This window comes from Pogona vitticeps, chromosome 5 (assembly GCF_051106095.1).
Source record: "Pogona vitticeps strain Pit_001003342236 chromosome 5, PviZW2.1, whole genome shotgun sequence".
NCBI lineage: Eukaryota > Metazoa > Chordata > Lepidosauria > Squamata > Agamidae > Pogona > Pogona vitticeps.
The window spans coordinates 138,177,266-138,196,918 of NC_135787.1; the positions used below are offsets into that span (position 1 = coordinate 138,177,266).

Consider the following 19,653-nt stretch of genomic DNA (forward strand, 5'->3'; position numbering starts at 1 on the left):
GCTTGGAGAGGTGCAATAAAAGGCCTTCTGCAAACATAAAAATGCCAGGATTACTCATTGCCTAGAGTCGATGAAAGTCTGGGATGACCTCTCTCGTAGAGAACACTGGTTTCCATAGGTTTGTGGCAGAACTGGCACCCGATTACCAACTGCCATCCCAACCTACCCTTAGCCATAGAATGGCAGCAGATTTATATTGGGGTGTTAGGCACTTGGTTCAGCAGAAACTGGCCAGGGCGCAGGTGGTACATTTTGCAACTGACATCTATAGCAGCCAGGCACAAAACATGCCAATCTCTCTCAGACAGGACACTGGTGGGAGGTGGAGGTATCAAGCAAAAGGCAAGAGCACAATAAAGGTGGGCCCTGTTGAACATGGCTGTGATAGAGGGCAGTCATACAGCTCACAACATTCCAGAGCTGTTCAGGAAAATGGGGAAGCCCTCGGAGGGCTACTTCTGCAACTGGCATTGTGTGAACAACAGGCTGCACGTGCTGCACCACAAGCAGTAAGTGAACAGCCCAGTTCTCAAGGGACGGTCCAATCGGCTTGGCCACCTGTGATGGTGATATTCGTATTTATCTCTAATATACATGTGATCTGGCCCTTGATCTGACTTCAGGTGTACATGGAGTTAGGTGACTCTGACTTCTGATTTCCCTTTCTAGACTGTATGGCTTCAGATAACAGTCATCTTACTCCCCTCTTTTGAACTTCATTAAGAGCCCTCCTCTCAAATGGTCAATATTAGCAGCAGAACTTGACTTTCATAGCTGCTGTTTAGTAGCTGCTGCTCCTGCTCTCATTTTTGAATCTGAAATGCTAGCAGTGTGCCAATCACAATGCATACATTTCTATATCAGAGAGGACACCAGGGAAATAACTGATATTACTGGCTGACCATTGTGTCTTTTAATGGAAGAGCAAGTGATAATTCAGGAAAGGGAGATGCAACACTGATATCTAGAGGGATACAGATTCTGGGACACAAACGTTGCAGAATCAGATGTGATTTGACTTACCTACCAAAGGTTCAAATAAAACCCAAGCAGGCATCCTCTGGCAAAGAAAGACCCCACACAAAGCATATACCTCAGAGTGATTTAAAACTAGGAGGTTTTCCTTTCACTCTCTCTAATTCTAGATGTGTTGTGCCCCACTTCTATGTTGAAAAGTACATTTAACCTGAATACTGAATGAAATAAAACCAATATCCTTCCTCCCTTCCTATTTTGCCTGCTATGCTAGCACTGACTAACATGGCTACCTCTTCAACAACTACTACTATCCTAATTTTAGATTTACATGATCAGATGTATTCTTTCTTCAAATCTTCTGAAAAAGGCTACCCCTCAAGCTCAAACTGTGTTCTGTCTATGACACAGTTTGCTTTTTTTTATTTCAGAAATGGCACCTATTTTCATAATGCAGACCTCATGAATCAAATTTCAGATATGTCCGAATTTCAGATCTTCTAGAAACTTATATTAATACTATATTCGACTTTTTAAAAAGTCACTTGGAATGCCTTAACAAATTTGATAAGGTACCATATTTTTCTGTGTATATGACCCCCCATGTATAAGACAACCCCCAATTTTGACCCTTGCCAGAGGCTAATGGGCAGCTGTTAGGGGCGGCCCAGCGCGGCTGCTCCTCTGCGTCCTGCTGCTGCTGCCAGCGCTGCCCAATTGCCTCCTCCAGTGCCAGTGCTGGGGCTCACCTCCAGCTTAGTCAATGGGGAGCTGCGAGAGGTGGAGGCAACTGCACGTGGCCTCCTCTCATGGCTGCCCACTGACTGTTGCAGCCGGTGGAGGATCGCCTCCTTCAGTGCCACTTGCGGACTCCCTTCAGGCAGGGGACAAGGCAGTGATGTGAGCTGGAAGTGAACCCCAGCACTGGAGGAGGCTATTGGGAGGTGACAGCAGGAGGAGGAGGTGGAAGAGCAGCCACAAGGGGCGGCCCTTGATTGCCACTGCCTGATCACCTCCACCAGTGCTGGGGCTCACCTCCAGCTCATGTCGCCACCTTATCCCCTGCCCAAAAGGAGCCCACAAGTGGCGCTAGAGGAGGGGGTCTGGAGGCGACAGAAGTCAATGGGCAGCCGTAAGAGGTGACCGAGCGCAGCTGCTCCTCCGCCTCCTTCCAAGTATAAAACAACCCTCAATTTTTCCTCTAATGATTTTAGGAAAAAGTATCATTTTATACACGGAAAAATACAGTAACTACAACCCAATCATTTTTATAGAGATGAGTTGTGTCCAGCAATACAGGATGATGGATAGAACTGCATTTTGGGACCTTTACAAATAAACACATCTGTTTGGGAAAGCATGATCCACTGGTGCTGGGGAGTGCTTACTGTAAATATAGCACAGACTATACAAGGGGCTGATTGCAAATGTATTTTCCATATCATCATCCTCACCTCTAAAGATGAGGAGTGGAGAATTATCCTTTCCTTTCAATTTCACATACATTTTACTTAAGATTTATGTTTAATCAGGATGTCATATTAGCTCAACAAAATAATCATAATACTTTTGATATTCTTCTCAATAGCACAAGCAATAGAAAGTTTACCTCGTTTTCTTGTGACTGTTCTTTTTGATAGTTGTTTCCTTTTCACTTTTTTCCTTTTCTACTTTATCTTTTTTCTCTTTCTTTGATTGTGTAGGGGGCACAAATTGCTGGGTAACCTGTTGCGCAACCAGCTGAGAGACAGGTCGAGGTTTCCTGTGTGTTTATACATATATATATACATAAGAGAGCATAAAATTTACAGCACCAGTAAATGCATGGCAATCATTTTTGTGAATTGAGAAGACATTTGTTAATAAACATGCTCAACAAAACAGATTACAGATGCATGTATGCACATTTCATTTTTCAAAGAAAGCTAAAACAAATATCTTGAAGTCCTTGAAGCCATGAAGGTCCCCAACTTCCATTGGTACAAAGGGGAGTATTCTCAAAGTGATATATTCAACCAGACTAGAATAATGACTGAAAGTTCTAAAGAAAAGCCTTGAAATAGTGTTTTCTCAGCACTGACCTTAAAATTTTACTAAAACAGCATGAGAGTTGCAACACTTCAAAAAGAGGGAAATTGAGTACTGATCCAATGGAGAGTGTTTTATAATAGCAATGGAATTAAATAAATGTCTACTTAGAAAAAGAGATGATATCCTGCCAGCAGAAAACAACATTGCCAGCTGGGGAGGGAGTGGGAGGGGAGGGGACGGGGGGCTGCATGACTGCATTGCGCCGTCCCCATCAATAGGTGGACCCCTCCTGGCCCCATAAAGTCGCTGGAGTCGAAGCTGGCAGCCTCTGCTGTCTGAGATTGCAGCTGACGGTAAGCGCGCTTGGAGCGGGGCTGCGGAAGATGGCTAGGGCTGCCCCCCCATGAGGCCCAAACCAAATGTGTGTGTGGCCCAAACCAATTTTTCATCTTCTAATGTGGCCCAGGGAAGGTGAAAGGTTGGACACCCCTGAGTTAGAGAGTGTGCATCGGAGGAGGCTTGGGACTGCCTCCTTGTTTCTGAGTGAGCATGTGTATGTATGTTTGTAGGGAGGATTTGGCCTGCATGGTAAGGTAAGGTGCTGTTTTCTGCTTTTTAAAAACTGTTCTGGGTGCTTTTGCAGCATGGGTTTGAGCTGGGGGGTTATGTTTCTGTGCTGTGATGGGTCTTGGGGGGTTTGTTTGCTTTTTTGTTCCCCTCCCAGTTCTGATGGGTCTTCTGTTGCTTTTTGGAGTGTTTTTCCCCATTTCCGATGGGTTTTGGGGGTTTGTTTGTTTTTTGGTTCCCCAAAAAACAATTTCCGATGCATCTTGGGGGGTTTGATAGCTTTTTGGTGGTTTCTGCTGCATCATGGGGGGGTTAAGTTGCTTTTGGGGGGTTTCCCCCATTTCTGATGGGTCTTGGGGGTTTGTTTTTTGGCTTTCCCCCCATTTCCAATGGGTCTTGGGGGGTTGGCTTTTTGGGGGGTTCCCCATTTCCAATGGGTCCTGCATGCTTCCCTTGCTTTTTCCTTTGTTTTCTTTGCATATCCAACCTGCCCCCTTTGTTCTCTGTGCATTTCCGATCTGCTCTGTTTGTTTTCTGTGCACGTCCAATGGGTCTTAAACACTTGATTGCTTCACCCCCTCAGCTGGAAGGGATTAATCACTTTTCCAATGAGTCTTGCAGTGATTTTTTTCTTCGGCCGGAATGGATTAATCGATTTTCAATGTATTCCTATGGGAAATGGTGCTTCGACTTACGGTCATTTCGAGTTACGTCCATTTTCTGGAACAGATTATGGTCATAAGTCGAGGCACCACTTTATAAAAATACTATACTTACAGACATTAAAAATGAAATAAACCAAACTAATATTATTAAATGACAATATTTTCTATAAAAATAATTCCACCAAAGTTTTCCAGAACACTTTCAAGTGATCTAAATCAAGCAGGATCTGACTTAGAATGTTTACCTTATATTTAATAAACATAACATACCATGTTAATTCTGTACACAGAATATCTCAGAAGTTTTTCCATTAGCCAATAGTAACTGAACTGAAATATGACATAAGGGGAAAAAATGATAAATACACTGACAGTGCAATTTTATAAATATCTACTGAAAGTTAAGTCCCACTGAGCTCAGTGGAGCATACTCTCAGGTATAGCACTGCAGTCTTATAGTGCAAGTATAAATGCAATAACAAGGGAATAGTAGAACTTCATACAAAGTGACTTATTCCTGACCAAAACTGTACTATTATAGTCCTACAATTAGGCATAGTGAACCAAATTCAATGTTTTATCTAGAAATTATTTTTCTTGCACTAGTTGTAAATACTTGAAGACAAGACAACTCACTAGCATAGCACACTTATGTCAGAATACCCAAAGAACTATGCATGACATACAGTACTTTTTAAACCTAATCATTTGGGGTAAAAAAAATTTTTTGACTTTCATACTGTCAAATCTAAGAAGCACTACATTGACTAAATGGTCCAGCTCACACTGCTAAAATGTATTTTAAATTAATTAATTAATTAATCACTCTGTGTCAGAGGGGGGACTTTTTAAAAAACATTTTCTATTAGGCAAGGAAAGATCATAGGGAAGGGGATTTGGATCAGGGTATTGGGGAAATAGAAAATACAGAATGTGATGGAGAACAGTATATATCATTATTGCATTTGTTGATATGTTTTCTTACTAAGCTTACTTCACACTTATCTTACAATTTTTTCCAAGCCTTTAAAATCTAAAATATCTTATATTTCCTTTCTCATAATTTTAACCCATTCATGTTCTCATCTCTCATCCAATTATACAAAGGCCCCCACTGTTTTCTAGACTCAGCAATTTCTTTGTCTTTTAATACTTGTTAAAATATCCATCTCTGCTCCTTCAAAAAAAATTCTATTAAGTCCTCTTTTTTCCAGTATTTGGCATATAAAATTCTTGCTGCTGTAGTTACATGTATGATCAAATATCTTTTTTCTTTTTCTATCAAGTCTGGCATTATATTCAACAAAAGCAGTTCAGATTCATATCGAATTATAGAGGATAACAGTTTTTGTAAAAACTCATGGACTAATTTCCAAAAGCTCTTAGATTCCCTACAAGTCCACCACATATATTAAAAACTACCTGCTTTTGATTTGCATTTCCAACATTTGTTCGAGGTACTTTGATTTTTTTTAGGTGTCATATACCATCTATAGAACATTTCATACATATTTTCTTTGTAATTCATTGTTTTTGTTAGCTTAATATTGCCTTCCCATATTTGTGACCATGACTTTAAGTAATTATTGTGGCCCACATTTTGGGCCCATTTTATTATACATTATTTTAATTATTTCATCTTGCGTTTTTAATTCTAGTAGATATTATGAAACATTTTAATCAGTTTTTCCTTTACATTCAGAAGTATCTTATCTATTGGTGTCTGTTCCTTACAAAAGCCTACTGCTTTATCTCTTGTATATCTTGAATCTATTTGTGTTTTTGTCCTCCAACCAAGTATTGTACCTTGTTCTTCTAGTTCTTTCCTTGACTTCATATGTAAGACCTTTTTAAACAAATCTCTATATCTCAAGAGTTTCTTTTCCATTAATGTTGGTTGTGTAAATCAGGGGTCCCCAACCCCTGGTCCACGGACCGATGCGCCCCAGTGAGCAGCCACTGGTGCTGGAGCACGAGGCGGTGGTGCCCTGCTTTATTCAGATCCTCTAGAATAAAGATCATGTCATCCACAAATGCCTGTACTTCATAGTCTTCCCCTCTTATTTTGAGTCCTTTTATATCTGTGTTCTGGCTAAATTGTTGTAATAATGTTTCAATAAATAGTACAAACATTAAAAGAGACAATAGGTATCCTTGTCTTGTTCCTTTTTGTATTTTTATATCCTTTGTAAATTCTCAATTTATTCTGATCTTTGCTTCCTGTTGTCTATAGATAGTCCTTACTGCCTCAATGAGTCCTTTCCTGCTTCCATGATTTCTAATTGTTTAGGGGGGGACTTTTAATAGAAATCACTGCTAGATTGATGCTGCCGAGATCAGAATTATCAATAGTGATCCTGCACTGATTTTTGGCAACCAAAGTCTACCGTCCCTTATCTTGAATCTTCCAAAGGCTTCCCTGGGGCAAAAGGGGCCATTGGGAATCTCAGAACAGAGGCAAAGCAAGGTTTTTAATAATTTACAATAAATTTTAGTAGCACAATAAATTTTAGTAGCACAAGGTTCGAAAGCGAAAAGTTACATGAACAGGATTTCGGCCACTGAGTGAATATAATCTTCCTTACATTTGACAGTACAAAAGTACTGCAATGTTTTATGTATGCTGAGAAATCTCCACAAAAATATATGGTTGAAATATTTATGTTACACTTTATGCAAAATAGACCATTCTATAAACATTCGATGAATTATTATAAATACTGGTTGAAATGTTTCTTACAAAGCATAAAACAGTAGCACAGCTTTCCTGAACACACTCAGATTATGTATTTATCACTATGAACAAGTAGTACATTTCTTTTAATTTGAAGATTAATAGTTCATTCCTATTCTTCATCATTGATATACCTATGAAGAGTGGTCCAATCCTAAACATTTGGCAGATAATACCTATTTGAAAAACCAAACTACTGTTGCCACACCAACAAAATAACTTTTGCATGATAAGATTTCACTTTAAGTGCTTATGCTTAACACTGGCTTGGGTCCTGTTGCTCCACCTGCACAGCAGGTAGGATGATCTCATTGATGACAGACTGCCAGATTAGACTCCCTTTAGGGATTTTGGGGTGTGTGTGGTTCATACACAATGTGATGAAATTATACACACAACAAAAGTGCAAAAGGAAGCCTTTAATCAGCAGCAATCTGCCACTGCCAGTGATTTCATTCCTGTTGCACAGGCAAAACCCAGCCAATAGGATTTCTGCCAAGGGACGAGCTACAGTTTTCCTATACAAAAATAAAAGAACCTTTTGTCTAGCACTATTGATTATTTCAAACATTATGTAGTGTTAAATTATATATCAGCCTGGTGTCCTCAGTTCCTATTAGCATGATCAATGGTCAGAGCTAATGGGAGCTGTAATCAAACAGCTAGAGGGTATTGTGAAAGGTTGGTGCACATGTATTTAAAAACACAAACTCCCAAGAAATACTCATCATAAATATATGATATGTACTGCAGTGTTCCAAATTCAGCATTGGGAGACTAGGTTTGTGCAATCAGACCACTGTCCAATATACAGCAATCTTGTCAACTAGAGGTAAGTGCAAAATGGCACCTGAGAGGGATCTGACTTACTACAGATGAGGGATTCTATCAAAACATTCTAAAATTATATAGCAGAGCTACACAATGACCTAGTCAAACTCTCATCTTAGAGGCAAAGGATTGTTGATACAAAAGTGGCACCTATGACAGAATTTTTCCTCAGGGTTTTTTTTTTTAATTTTAAGGTACAGTGAGCTGGAAGCTTTAGAGATACACTGCACATTAGATTAGGCATCTAATAAATTCAAGTGTACCTTCTGGCTGGCCCTGATCTACGCAGCATTCATTAGAAACATATCTGTGTGCTGTATGTTTTCCTAAATATCTAAAATGCTAATTCAGTCAATTAAATATTACACAACAATTTGTCATAGCAAATTCTCTCCCATCAGAGGTGCGACTGGCCCCATCCATCCTTGGAATTAGGAGACAACTTAAGATCTGGCTCTTTTTGCAAGCCTTTTCATAGCCTTACCCTAAATTATGTAATCTCTAATTAATTTTGATTAATGTTAATTTTTTGTTTTTTGGCTACTCCCATTCTGAATTCACTGGCCATCTAATTATTTTTACCACCTTTATATTTCATATAATGTTTCTGTGCTTACTGTTATGGTTCTCTTAGGGACCATGTTTACCATGATCTCTTTTTTGAACTCTCTGCCTTTTTTTACTACATTTTTGTTGTATGTACTTTTATTATTATGATATTTTGATGTTCTTTTGTCAGCCACCTGGAGTAATAGCTCTGCTACTAGCTGGGCAGGATAAAAATGTAACTAAATAAATACATACATATAAAAATAGCACCCAAGTCTACCCGAAAAACTGAGACAGCAAAATGTAAGCAAATGTTTTGTCATATCTGAATGCTGTCAATGCTGATGACAACCTATGATTAATATTAATTTAAAGGAGAATTTGGATGACATGCATGTTTAATTTGTTCGTCGTATATTAACATTTCTAAGCAACTTAATACAATTCAGATGTTAATTAAAGCCCAATTGTTATTGCTAACTGGGTCCTGCATGTTCCAAACCCTGCCATCCATACAAAGAAACAACCCACTAGATTTCGTCATGTTCCAGTCTTCCAAACTGAAGTAATTTCTTTTAACAAATTTGATGAAACTATAATGCCCTTGGAACCATTTACAACCAAAACAGATTACAAAATTAGAAAAAAGTCGGAACAGTCATATACGAATAACAGAAAAACTATGAAGGCGATCAGTTCTATGTTGTTCCTGAAAAAAATCCACTGAAGTTAAGACTTTCTTTACAGTATGTCATCACTAAACAATGAGCAAGAGGGGGACTGGCTTGTGTATTAGTATATGTTGCTCAGCAGTCACAGAAGGGGCAGTAGACTGATGTGCTCTATGTGCCTCTGCCAAAAGCCTTTAGGAGCCACAGGAAAATGAGGATGTCAGTTTAAGGATGTTTACTGCACAGGATAACTACAGCAGGGTCTGCATTCCAGAACTATAAAGCTGCTGAATACTGTCCACATGTACTGGCTCTTTAATTTTTCTTAGTGCCAGTGGACAGGCTTTGTAACTATATCTCTGCATGCATAACCCCTGGATATTATTTATTATATTCTAACAGTTAACTAAAACAGTTATAAAATAAATCTGAATATTGGTCTAAAAAACTAATATCCAAATACAAATCAATGACAAGTTATATAGACTTCGTCCACAGTTTGAAAAAATGTTATGTGCTCCAATCTTCATGAATGCAACTAGGATACTTTCTTACGTAGTTCTAGAAGAGTTGTTGGTAATAAGCAGCTTTGTGCAGCAGTTTCAAACAAATCTGCAATCATAAACAAAATGAGCCTAATCTGGGCCATATTGTTCATGATCTTCTAGTACAGTGGTCCCCAACCTTGGGCCTCCAGATGTTCTTGGACTACAACTCCCAGAAGCCTTCACCACCACCTCTGCTGGCCAGGATTTCTGAGAGTTGAAGTCCAAGAACATCTGGAGGCCCAAGGTTGGGGACCACTGTTCTAGTAGACTGAAGCAGAATGGATATATTTGGTGACATGAAAGCTTTGGGGTGATTCAGTTAGGAGGCAGACTGCAGGAAAGGATTAAGTGAATGACTGACTAATCAGGGGAACTGGAGTGGAAATGTACTTTGGCCACTAACAGCCATACTATATCACGTGAATCACAACATTACTTCAATCATAGTGTTTTAGGGAGCAAAAATTAAAAGTATCGAATATGCAAATCCTGAAAGGTAGCTGTCTGAAATTTGGCACAATTATTCCCTTCTTTAAGGGCCATCATGTCACCAATTTCTTGTATATCAATGCAAACCAAAACAAAGTTACAGCTATTGTTATTGTCCAATGCAAGTCAAAGGGAGAGGTGGCAATCTGAATTTACAATCAAATTGGGTAGACAGCAGAGCAAACTCAGGCCCATCCCACAGTGCCAAACTGGCCTCCAAAGTCAGGGGACCTGTGATCAGGCCTAGTAATAAGATCTGCAGCTTGCAACATTTTGATATTTTGCTCTATTTCTCACTCATTTAGTAAATTTGTCTACATTTGCTCAACATATTTATGAAACGAGGCACCATCTTATACTTCATTACCTTGTAACAGTAAAGGTGCATGGCCTTGATCAAAAACAAGGGTGATGATATGAATAGGAAGCCCACCAGTGGAAATGAGATTCAAACCCATGACTTCCTCTGCCTCATTCAGGGAACATTACCCTAGGACAGACTGAGAGACACACATACAGACACACAGAATATGCCTGGTCAATTTAATTGCTAACAGGCCTTTTCCTGTTCGTAATATAAACTAACTGAAAAAAGAAAAAAGACTGAACTGTGAGGGAAACACAGAATACTATAGCTGAACTTTTGAGAAAAAGAAATACGGTCGCAACTAGCAAGAGGTGAGTGTTTATGATCCTAGATACTTAGGGAAGTCATAAGATGAGAAGAGTGAAAATAGTTTTATGCCCTGCTAAAAATTAAACAAAAATAAAAAATATTCAAGCTTAATAGGAGGTTGCTTCATAACCTCTTGCACAGAAAACTGTGTTTAGATTCTATTGTAACCTTCTCTATATAACTTCTGAAATTCTAAGAATTCCATTCTCCTTTTAATGCTAAATATTTTGAAATTGTAGAGTTTTTATATTCAATTTATATATTAAAATATATATTTTATTTTATTATATATACTTTATTTTATGTTAGATTGAGAGCAAAGACCAGATGAAATGCATGTGGGACTTCCTCTTCGCCAATGATGCAGCTGTTCCAAATAGAGTAGTCCTAGAACAAGCTGGAATTTTTAGCATGTATACATTACTGAAACAGCGACGTCTACGTTGGCTTGGGCATGTCGTGGATGGTTGGATTCCAAAAAGATCTCCTGTATGGAGAATTAGTGCAGGGAAATCGCTCCAGAGGGAGACCACAGCTGCGTTACAAGGATATCTTCGAGTGGGACCCAAAGGTCTTAGGAATGGATCTCAACAGATGGGAAATGTTGACATCTGAGTGTTCAGCCTGGAGGTAGACGGTGCATCATGGCCTCTCCTATTTTGAAGAGACACTTGTCCAGTAGGCTGAGGCAAAGAGGCAGTCCCCAAAGCAGCAAAATCAGGGAGCTGGGCAGGGGACAGATTGTATTTGTCTTCAATGTGGAAGGAATTGTCACTCTCGAATTGGCCTTCTCAGGCACACTAGATGCTGTTCCAAGTCCTCTATTCAGAGCACGATACCACAGTCTCTAGAGACTGAAGGATGTCTAATCTAATCTCTATACTGTAACTCTTACACATTTGAAGTACAGTGAGGCCTTGACTTATGAATGTCCCTACTCATGAAAATTTCAAGTTAGGAAAAGCTCCAACCGCAAAATTTTGTTTCAATTTGTGGCCAGAGCTTCCAGGTACGAACAGAAAACGGTAGGGAAAAAAGGCGGGGAATTCAAACTGTTCGTAGAGAAGAGGCTGCTTCTTTGCCCCAATGGTTAGGAAGAGGGAGGCTCAGCCTCCCGGGCTTCCAACACCACCCTGACCTCCACGCCAGGTGCCGGCTTCCTGGGCATCCAAACCCCCTCCGCTGCCCTCTGCCTCCTGTCCCCGTGGGAAGCCTTGGATATTTTTTTCATTGGCTGGAATGGATTAATCGATTTTCAATGCATTCCTATGGGAAATGGTGCTTCGACTTACTAAATTTTCGAGTTACGGCCACCGGTCCAATACACATTAATTTCGTAAGTTGAGGCACCACTGTAGTGGTGCCTTGACTTACGTACGTCTCTCCTTACGACCATTTCGACATATGACCAGCTCCGGCAGCAAAATTATGCTTCGACTTGCAGCTGGAGCTTCGAGTTACAACCAAAAAAGAGGCAGGAAAAAGGGGCAGGAAATTCAAATGTACTAACATTGGTGGCAAAGAGGCTGCTTCTTTGTAGGTCTTTTGTCCCAACAGTTAGGGAAAGGGATGCAGTGTCCTTTGGCGCTCCTCGCCGCCCTCCGCGGGGCCGATGCCACTGCTCCTGCTGGGTCCCGGTGCTCAGCCTCAGCAGCGGAGGGCCCCCTGATCCTGGCTCCCGAAGGAAGGGTCCTCCGACACTTCCTCCTCCTCCTTCCTGGCATGGAGCACCAGAGCTGCTGCTGGAGCGGGAGGCAGCATCAGGCACCACCAGCGGGCGAGCCACCTGCTGCTCAGGGACCCAGCAGCGGCGGCGGCCCCACAGAGGGCAGTGAGGAGTGCCGGAGCCGGTGCCAGACTGGACTGTGGGGCCAATGCCATCACTGCTGCTGGGTCCCTGAGCAGCAGGTGGCTCGCCCACTGGTGGTGCCTAACACCGCCTCCTGCTCCAGCACCAGCGGCTGCTCACTGGGGCGCCTGCATTGGGCTTCGGCACTCCTCTCTGCCCTCCTCAGCGCAGGGGCGGAGAGGCCCCCGCTCCCCACTCCCCACTCCCGGAGGCAGCGCCGTCGGAGGAGGCTTGGAACTGTCTACTAAGATAAAGTGCTGCTTTTTGCTTTTTAAAAACTGTTCTGGGTGGGTTTTGCAGGCAGGTTTTGGACTGGGGGGTATGTTTCTGTGCTGTGTTGTTTATTTTTTGGTGTTTTTTTTCCAATCCCCGCATGGGGCTTGCTCTGTTTATTTTTGGGTTGTTTTGTTTTGTTTTGCGGCCCCAGTGCCTTCCTGTACCTTTTCCTTTCCATTTCTATTCAATTTCAATTCTTGAATTCTTGTTACGGAATAACACAAATTTAAAAGTCTAGTAAATTCCAAGCATCATATGCATAACTAATTATTCATAACGAATTATTCATTGTTCATAAACAAAATCTTATTGGATATTTTCACACATGCAAGAGAACTCAACAACAGTGCTGCAGTGAAATGTGAATGATTATCAGGCACATTCCAAATGAGTACTAGGTAAAAATTTATTTATTTTTAATTAAACACTTTCAATTCCACCTGTGAAGACCTGGAGGCTCCCCTTTTTGTCATGGGGAAATTGCTGGGAGACATGGACAGGGAAAAGTCTTTAATTTGCAAAAAATCACATTTGCTGGTAAGATCATCCCAGTGCCACCACAAGGGGAAAGATCTTGTCTTTCCAGTATAGTTTCCTTTTACATCCTCAAAACTCGACTTTAAAGACTGTAACACTTCCAGTCTGAGCTGGTCTTCCTAAAAAACATTCAGGGGAAAGGGACAGAAATTCTGTCATTTTGATGTTGTGGTTCCAGCCAAAACATGATTTTCCTATTTAGGTCTATCCACCGAGCTTTGACAAAGCCAAAGGGATTCAGTTCATTGGTTCAGTGACATCTGGAAAATATTACCATAATCTGTGAGCTAGAACTTGAAGCTAGAGGGAGAGAGAAGAGCTGTTCCATCTGCACAGGACCACCTTAAAAAGCAAAAGAACCCACTGGAAACAAGCTTACAAAGTGCAACCTATGTGGAGAGAGAGAGAGAGAGAGAGAGAGAGAGAGAGTACTTTCCAACCTACCTTACTCCCCCTAAAGTGATCCAAAGTACCTTAAAAGGACATGAACACACAATTAAAGTCATCATTAAAAAGTACTAAATAAAATCCTTTTAAAACAAATTAAAAATCTGCCTTTAAACCCCTTCCTGAGCAGCAATTTACTTATTAAAAGCCTGTTTAAAAGGAAAGGGCTTCACCTACAGCAGGGGTGGGCAACTAATTTCTATAGGGGGCCACATAAAAAAAACTGAACTCTGTTAGGGGGCTGAACCAATTTTACTTAAAAATAAAAGATAAAAGCAACTGATCAACTTTAGACAAAAAGCTATAAATGATTTGGATGCTCAACTTGTTCAGTGAGAGAAATCCAGTCTGTCTTGGGCTTGAACAAGAGCTTGAACACCCGACTGGAGCGACGACCGGCGGACTGGACAGGAGCGGCTCGCGGGCTGCATGTGGCCCTCGGGCCGCACTTTGCCCAGGTCTGACCTACAGGTACAGAGACAATGGGGGGGGGGGAATCTGGTCTCCCACGGACGGGAGCTCCACAGCCTGCGAGTAGCCAATTAAAAAACCCCTCTCTTCTATCTGTACCACATGCCTGAGAGGGTGGTGGAACCAAGGGAAAGGCCTCTTGCAAATACCTTAGAACAGTGATGGCAAACCTTTTTAAGCCCAAGTGCCCAAACTGCAACACAAAAGCAACTCATTTATTTCAAAGTGCCAACACTGCAATTAAACCTGAATTGTCAGGTTTTAGTTTAGAAAAAAAACAACTCCCCCTGCACTGCAAGGGTTAAATGCCTGGTGTTTTCTTTTCCTAGGGGTGGTATTAACAGAGAAATACTTACTGGTCCTCCAATCCCCCATTGGGCTAGACGGACAACATTGCACCCCTCCATTGGACCACTGCACCAGCAGAGGGGAATGTCGAAATCCGAGATCAGAGGACTCATAAATATTTATCAATGGCAACTTATTGCTCACATGCCCACAGAGAGGGCTCTGCATGCCAACTGTGGCATGCATGTCATAGGTTCACCATCCCTGCCTTAGGACTTAGAAAGCATAGGAAAGAGCTGTCCATTCACTTGATGAGAAGGGGTTACAAGCTCCAGGTGTACAACCTGCAATAATCATTCTATCCCTAGGATCCACCATATTATTATATGTGAAGTCCATTTCCAGAAAGGTCACCTTGGCTCACCCTGTGAGGGGCAAAGTGGATATTCCCCCTAACTCACAATGTCTCACTCTTTTAACATGTTTCCATTTATGCAAATCGCTCCTTGTATTTTGGAGTTAAATTGCCCTCCCCTTTTACTAGGGACATGGTGATGCTGTGGGTTAAACCGCAGAACCTTCTGTGCTGCAAGGTCAGAAGACCAGCAGTCGTAAGATCGAATCCATGCGACGGAGTGAGCTCCCATCGCTTCTCCCAGCTCCTGCCAACCTAGCAGTTCAAAAGCATGTAAATGCGAGTAGATAAATAGGTACCACCACAGTGGGAAGGTAACGGTGTTCCGTGTCTAGTCACGCTGGCCACGTGACCACGGAAACTGTCTATGGACAAATGCTACGGCTTGGAGACGGGAATGAGCACGGCACACGGCACATCCTCTGGACTAAATGTCAAGGGGAACCTTTATCTTTTACCTTTAATTTTACTATTAACAAGCTATATTTTATTTTTATTTAAACCAATTAAAGAAATAGATGGAAGCTGGATCAACACTTGCTGCTTCCAAAACAGGAAGGCTTCATCTATCTGTGGAAGGGACTGAGCAAGCCAAGGCCACTATTGCACAAACAACAGTCCCTCAGGGCAGGTATCCCTTCTTGGACTCCAGTCAAGAATATGTTACCTAAACAGTAGCTCCTGTTAGTGTTAAAAGCAAGCCGTGTGAAAGAAAAGCATCAAAGGCTGTTCTACTGACTTCTCTCCGGTATGTAGAAACTGGTTTTTAACTTCTGATTCACAGCTCCCTAGCTCTGCTTCTCTTTCAAGTTAAAAGAAAGGGATATTCTGAAATGCCAGACCTTAAAAAGAAAAGGAAAAAAAGAACATACTTCAATTTGCATTCTATTTCTAAAATTCAATATGCATTGAAGATCTGATAAAATAACTGTTAAGATGCATTCATCTGGGGAATAATCTAGACTTCACCTATAAGTACTGTATGTGGTTTGCATGTTTCGAAAGTTGATAAAATAACTGTGGTTGCAATTTAACATCTACTAAAAAGCTACAGGGTGACGTGGACGTGGTGGCGCTGCAGGTTAAACCACAGAAGCCTCTGTGTTGCAAGGTCATAAGACCTGCAGTTTTAAGATCGAATCCACTTGATGGAGTGAGCCCCCATTGCTTGTCCCAGCTCCCGCCAACCTCGTGGTTCGAAAGCATGCAAAATGCGAGTAGATAAATAGGTACCACCACGGTGGGAAGGTAATAGTGTTCTGTGTCTAGTTACGCTGGCCACATGACCACGGAAGATTGTCTTCAGACAAACGCTAGCTCTATGGGTTGGAAACAGAGATGAGCATCGCCCCCTAGAGTCGGACACAACTGGACAAATTGTCAAGGGGAACCTTTACCTTTACCTAAAAAGCTACAGCTGTAATCCCATTTAAAATATTTTAAAATTATATGTAATCATGTCTTTAAAGAGTTATTCCTTGACCTATACATTTCTCGCTAGTAGCACCTGTCTTTGCCCACATCTAATTTTAGCAAATATGTGCTACTCTTGAAAAATCAGTAGCCCTTTTAAAAACTGACTACTTTGCAGAAATCTTATCTGGAGTGACACAGTGGTATTAACTCAATACACTCCATATGGTGATGACCACTCATACGATAAGCTTATGCTAAAGCAGAAATTAAAAATCAGGCAATATTTTAAGGTCAGCAATTTATGATGATGTTTTACTTAAAAATATTATTCCAAGTTCCCCCAAATACTTTTTACGTGTGCACCTCCAACATATAAAATTAAATGGAGCTCAAAGCATTTTTTGTCTGTTTTCCTTGGAGGTAGGTATCTATTACTAATATTCCTTATTTAATATTTAATAACTCTTGCTGGACTCATTGAAATCCAGACATGGCTTTTAATCTGTTTGACATGAAGTCATCTGCAGGAGACCACCATACATAATAGGACAAGATAGATGAATTCCATTATCAGTTTCCAGTTCAGTAATTTATTCAAGAACCAAACAGAAATAGTTAAAGCCACTTATTTTTAAAATAAAATGAATATACAATTAGGAAACAACGAAACACCCTTAAGACTTCAGGACTTAGATCTGTCCAGCTGGAAAAAAAGGAAAGTTGAGTTCACACAACAAAGAAAGTAGTTTTATGAGGGCTGGATAGCTTTCAGACAGCTTGTGAGAACCTGATCATGAACTTTCATTGTGATTCCTGTAATACCTACTTGACAGAAGATTAAGTATTAAATTAAGCATGACATTAAAAGCACTGCATATTGCTGAGAGCTTTTATACTGCACTTTTAAGTAAGCACACAGAGGATCTTCAATGGCAGAAGGCAGATGGCACAAATGTAACACAGGGTTGAATTTAACCCATGCTCATGGGGCAAAGAGAAGAAAGTCTGAAATGAGTGAGCAAACCTGACTCCCAATTTCTTTCTCTTCTGTAATTCACTATTCATTGTCTTCACTTTTCCTGGCTGCCTCTATGAAAACAATGCTTTCTCCTACTGTCTTCAAGATGCAACTTTCAAGGTTTGGGACTGTATATATACTGTATTTAAAAATATTAAGGAGTGTGTAGAAAAAGCAACCCTAAAAGTGTGCATTGTACTTTTATAACAGCCAAGTAAACTCCATCACCACATTTGCATAAAAAGGAATTTTAATATGGTAAAGAAAACACATTAATATTAGATTTTTTTCAGAATATAATTTTACCCTAATAATATTAATATAATAATACAAAATTATTGGGGAGGGGCTGTGAATCTGCTTCTACTGGATAACACTTGAGAAGGAAAAAATTCAATACACTTTGAGTTTAATTTACTTTTTTTGTATGGAAGTCTCCCATCTCATTTCCTTGCTCCAAAAAAGTACCCTCTGTAAAGAGCCCCTTGCTCTCAAGGTCAAATAAACACCTTCTACACACACTCCATGCCCTTTTCCCTGGTTCTCCTCCCTCACCTTCTTGAAAATTTACTGGCAGTAACTTCTCAATATGAAAAAAATGATTTGCAGATTTTGCTACTGTGTTTCCCTGAAAACAAGACAGGGTCTTATGTTAATTTTTGCTCCAATTAAAGCATTAGGGCTTATTTTCAGGGGATGTTTTTTTTTCATGTATAACAATCTACATTTATTAAAATACAGTCATGTTATTTTCTGGTTGCTGCACAGTGGTGGAAGGCAAGATTGCACTTAACTAGGGCTTAGTTTTGGGGTAGGGCTTATATTATGAGCATCCTGAAAAATCATACTAGGGCTTATTTTCAGGTTAGGTCTTATTTTCAGGGAAACAGGGTAATCACTGTGAATCTGAAATGCTTTTATTCACAATGTATCTCATAAAGAACTTGTTAAAATGTACTAGGAAAACAACTTTCAGCAATTTGACACATATACTACAGTGATGACGAAGTAGATGAGGTTCAGTTTATCTTCACTCAGGAAGGTCAAACACCAGTCACTAGGAGTGGTGAACCTTTGGTAATCCAGATGCCTTCCAACGGGGCTGCTGTGTGCTTTATTTATTTATTTTGGGGTGTTTTTTTTGGGGGGGGGGCGGAATGGTTTAATCACATTCCAATGCATTTCAATGGGAAATGGTGCTTCGACTTACGATCATTTCGAGTTATGTCCATCTTCTGGAATGGATTATAGTCGTAAGTTGAGGCACCACTGTAATAGCAACACTGAAAGGGCTTTCAAGGTGAGGTATTTAAGGAGTAAGTTTCTATGGCCAAATGGGAATTTGAACTCAGGTCTCCTGAGTCCCCAGTTCATCACTCTATCCCAGTGATGGCGAACCTATGGCACGCGTGCCACAGGTGGCACGTGGAGACGTCTCCCTCGGCATGCAAGAAGAGCACTACCCCCTGCTACCCCCCCCCCACCCCCACCCCCACCCCCCGCAGCCGAACCTCAAACTGCACCATCGTCAGCCACCTCTTCCTGCTACCTTCCTTGCTTCCGACACTCCTTCTTTGTCAGATATAAGATTCCTTGATTGATTACAGGTGTAGAAGGACCCCTGGCAGTCAATCCGGGGCTTGTGAATGACTGCTTCTGCCTGGAGGTGACTCCAAGCAGGAGGAAGGAAAGGCTTCAGTTAAGGAGGAAAGGAACATGTGACTTCATCAAGCTTGTTTAAATGTATGTAGAAAATGGAAGGAGCAAGGATGTGTGTGTGTGTGTGTGTGTGTGTGTGTGTGTGTGTGTGTGTGTGTGTGTGTGTGTGTGTGTGTGTGTGTGTGTGTGTGTGTGTGTGTGTGAGAGAGAGAGAGAGAGAGAGAGAGAGAGAGAGAGAGAGACTCAAAACTATAAATCTCCACTGCATTTAGCTCTGCAGTTCCTGCTGAGAACAGCAGAAGTCTGAAGTGTGTAGCAATCACATTTCTCTATTTCTCATCCCCAAAGCAGGAAAGAGTATCACAGTTTATTCCCCAAATCTGAATCCCAGTTTTTCTGCTCCTGGTCCTACTTTGACTGCAACACCAAACAAAAGCTCTTAAAACAAAAGACTGTGGGTTTCTTTATTAAGTCAATCCATCTCATGTGCAGTCTTCCTTTTTTCCTACAGCTTTGCACTTTTTCCTGCATTGCTGCCTTT

General features: G+C 40.9%; 1 protein-coding gene across 1 annotated transcript in view; it reads right to left on the reverse strand.

Moving 5' to 3' along the window:
• YAF2 (YY1 associated factor 2) overlaps window positions 1-19,653 on the reverse strand; it is a 41,866-nt gene that overhangs the window by 5,138 nt on the left and 17,075 nt on the right. The window contains exon 3 of the mRNA XM_073000472.2: window positions 2,585-2,737. Within this exon, the coding sequence (XP_072856573.1) occupies window positions 2,585-2,737 (153 nt within the window). The remainder of the gene's footprint in view (window positions 1-2,584; window positions 2,738-19,653) is intronic.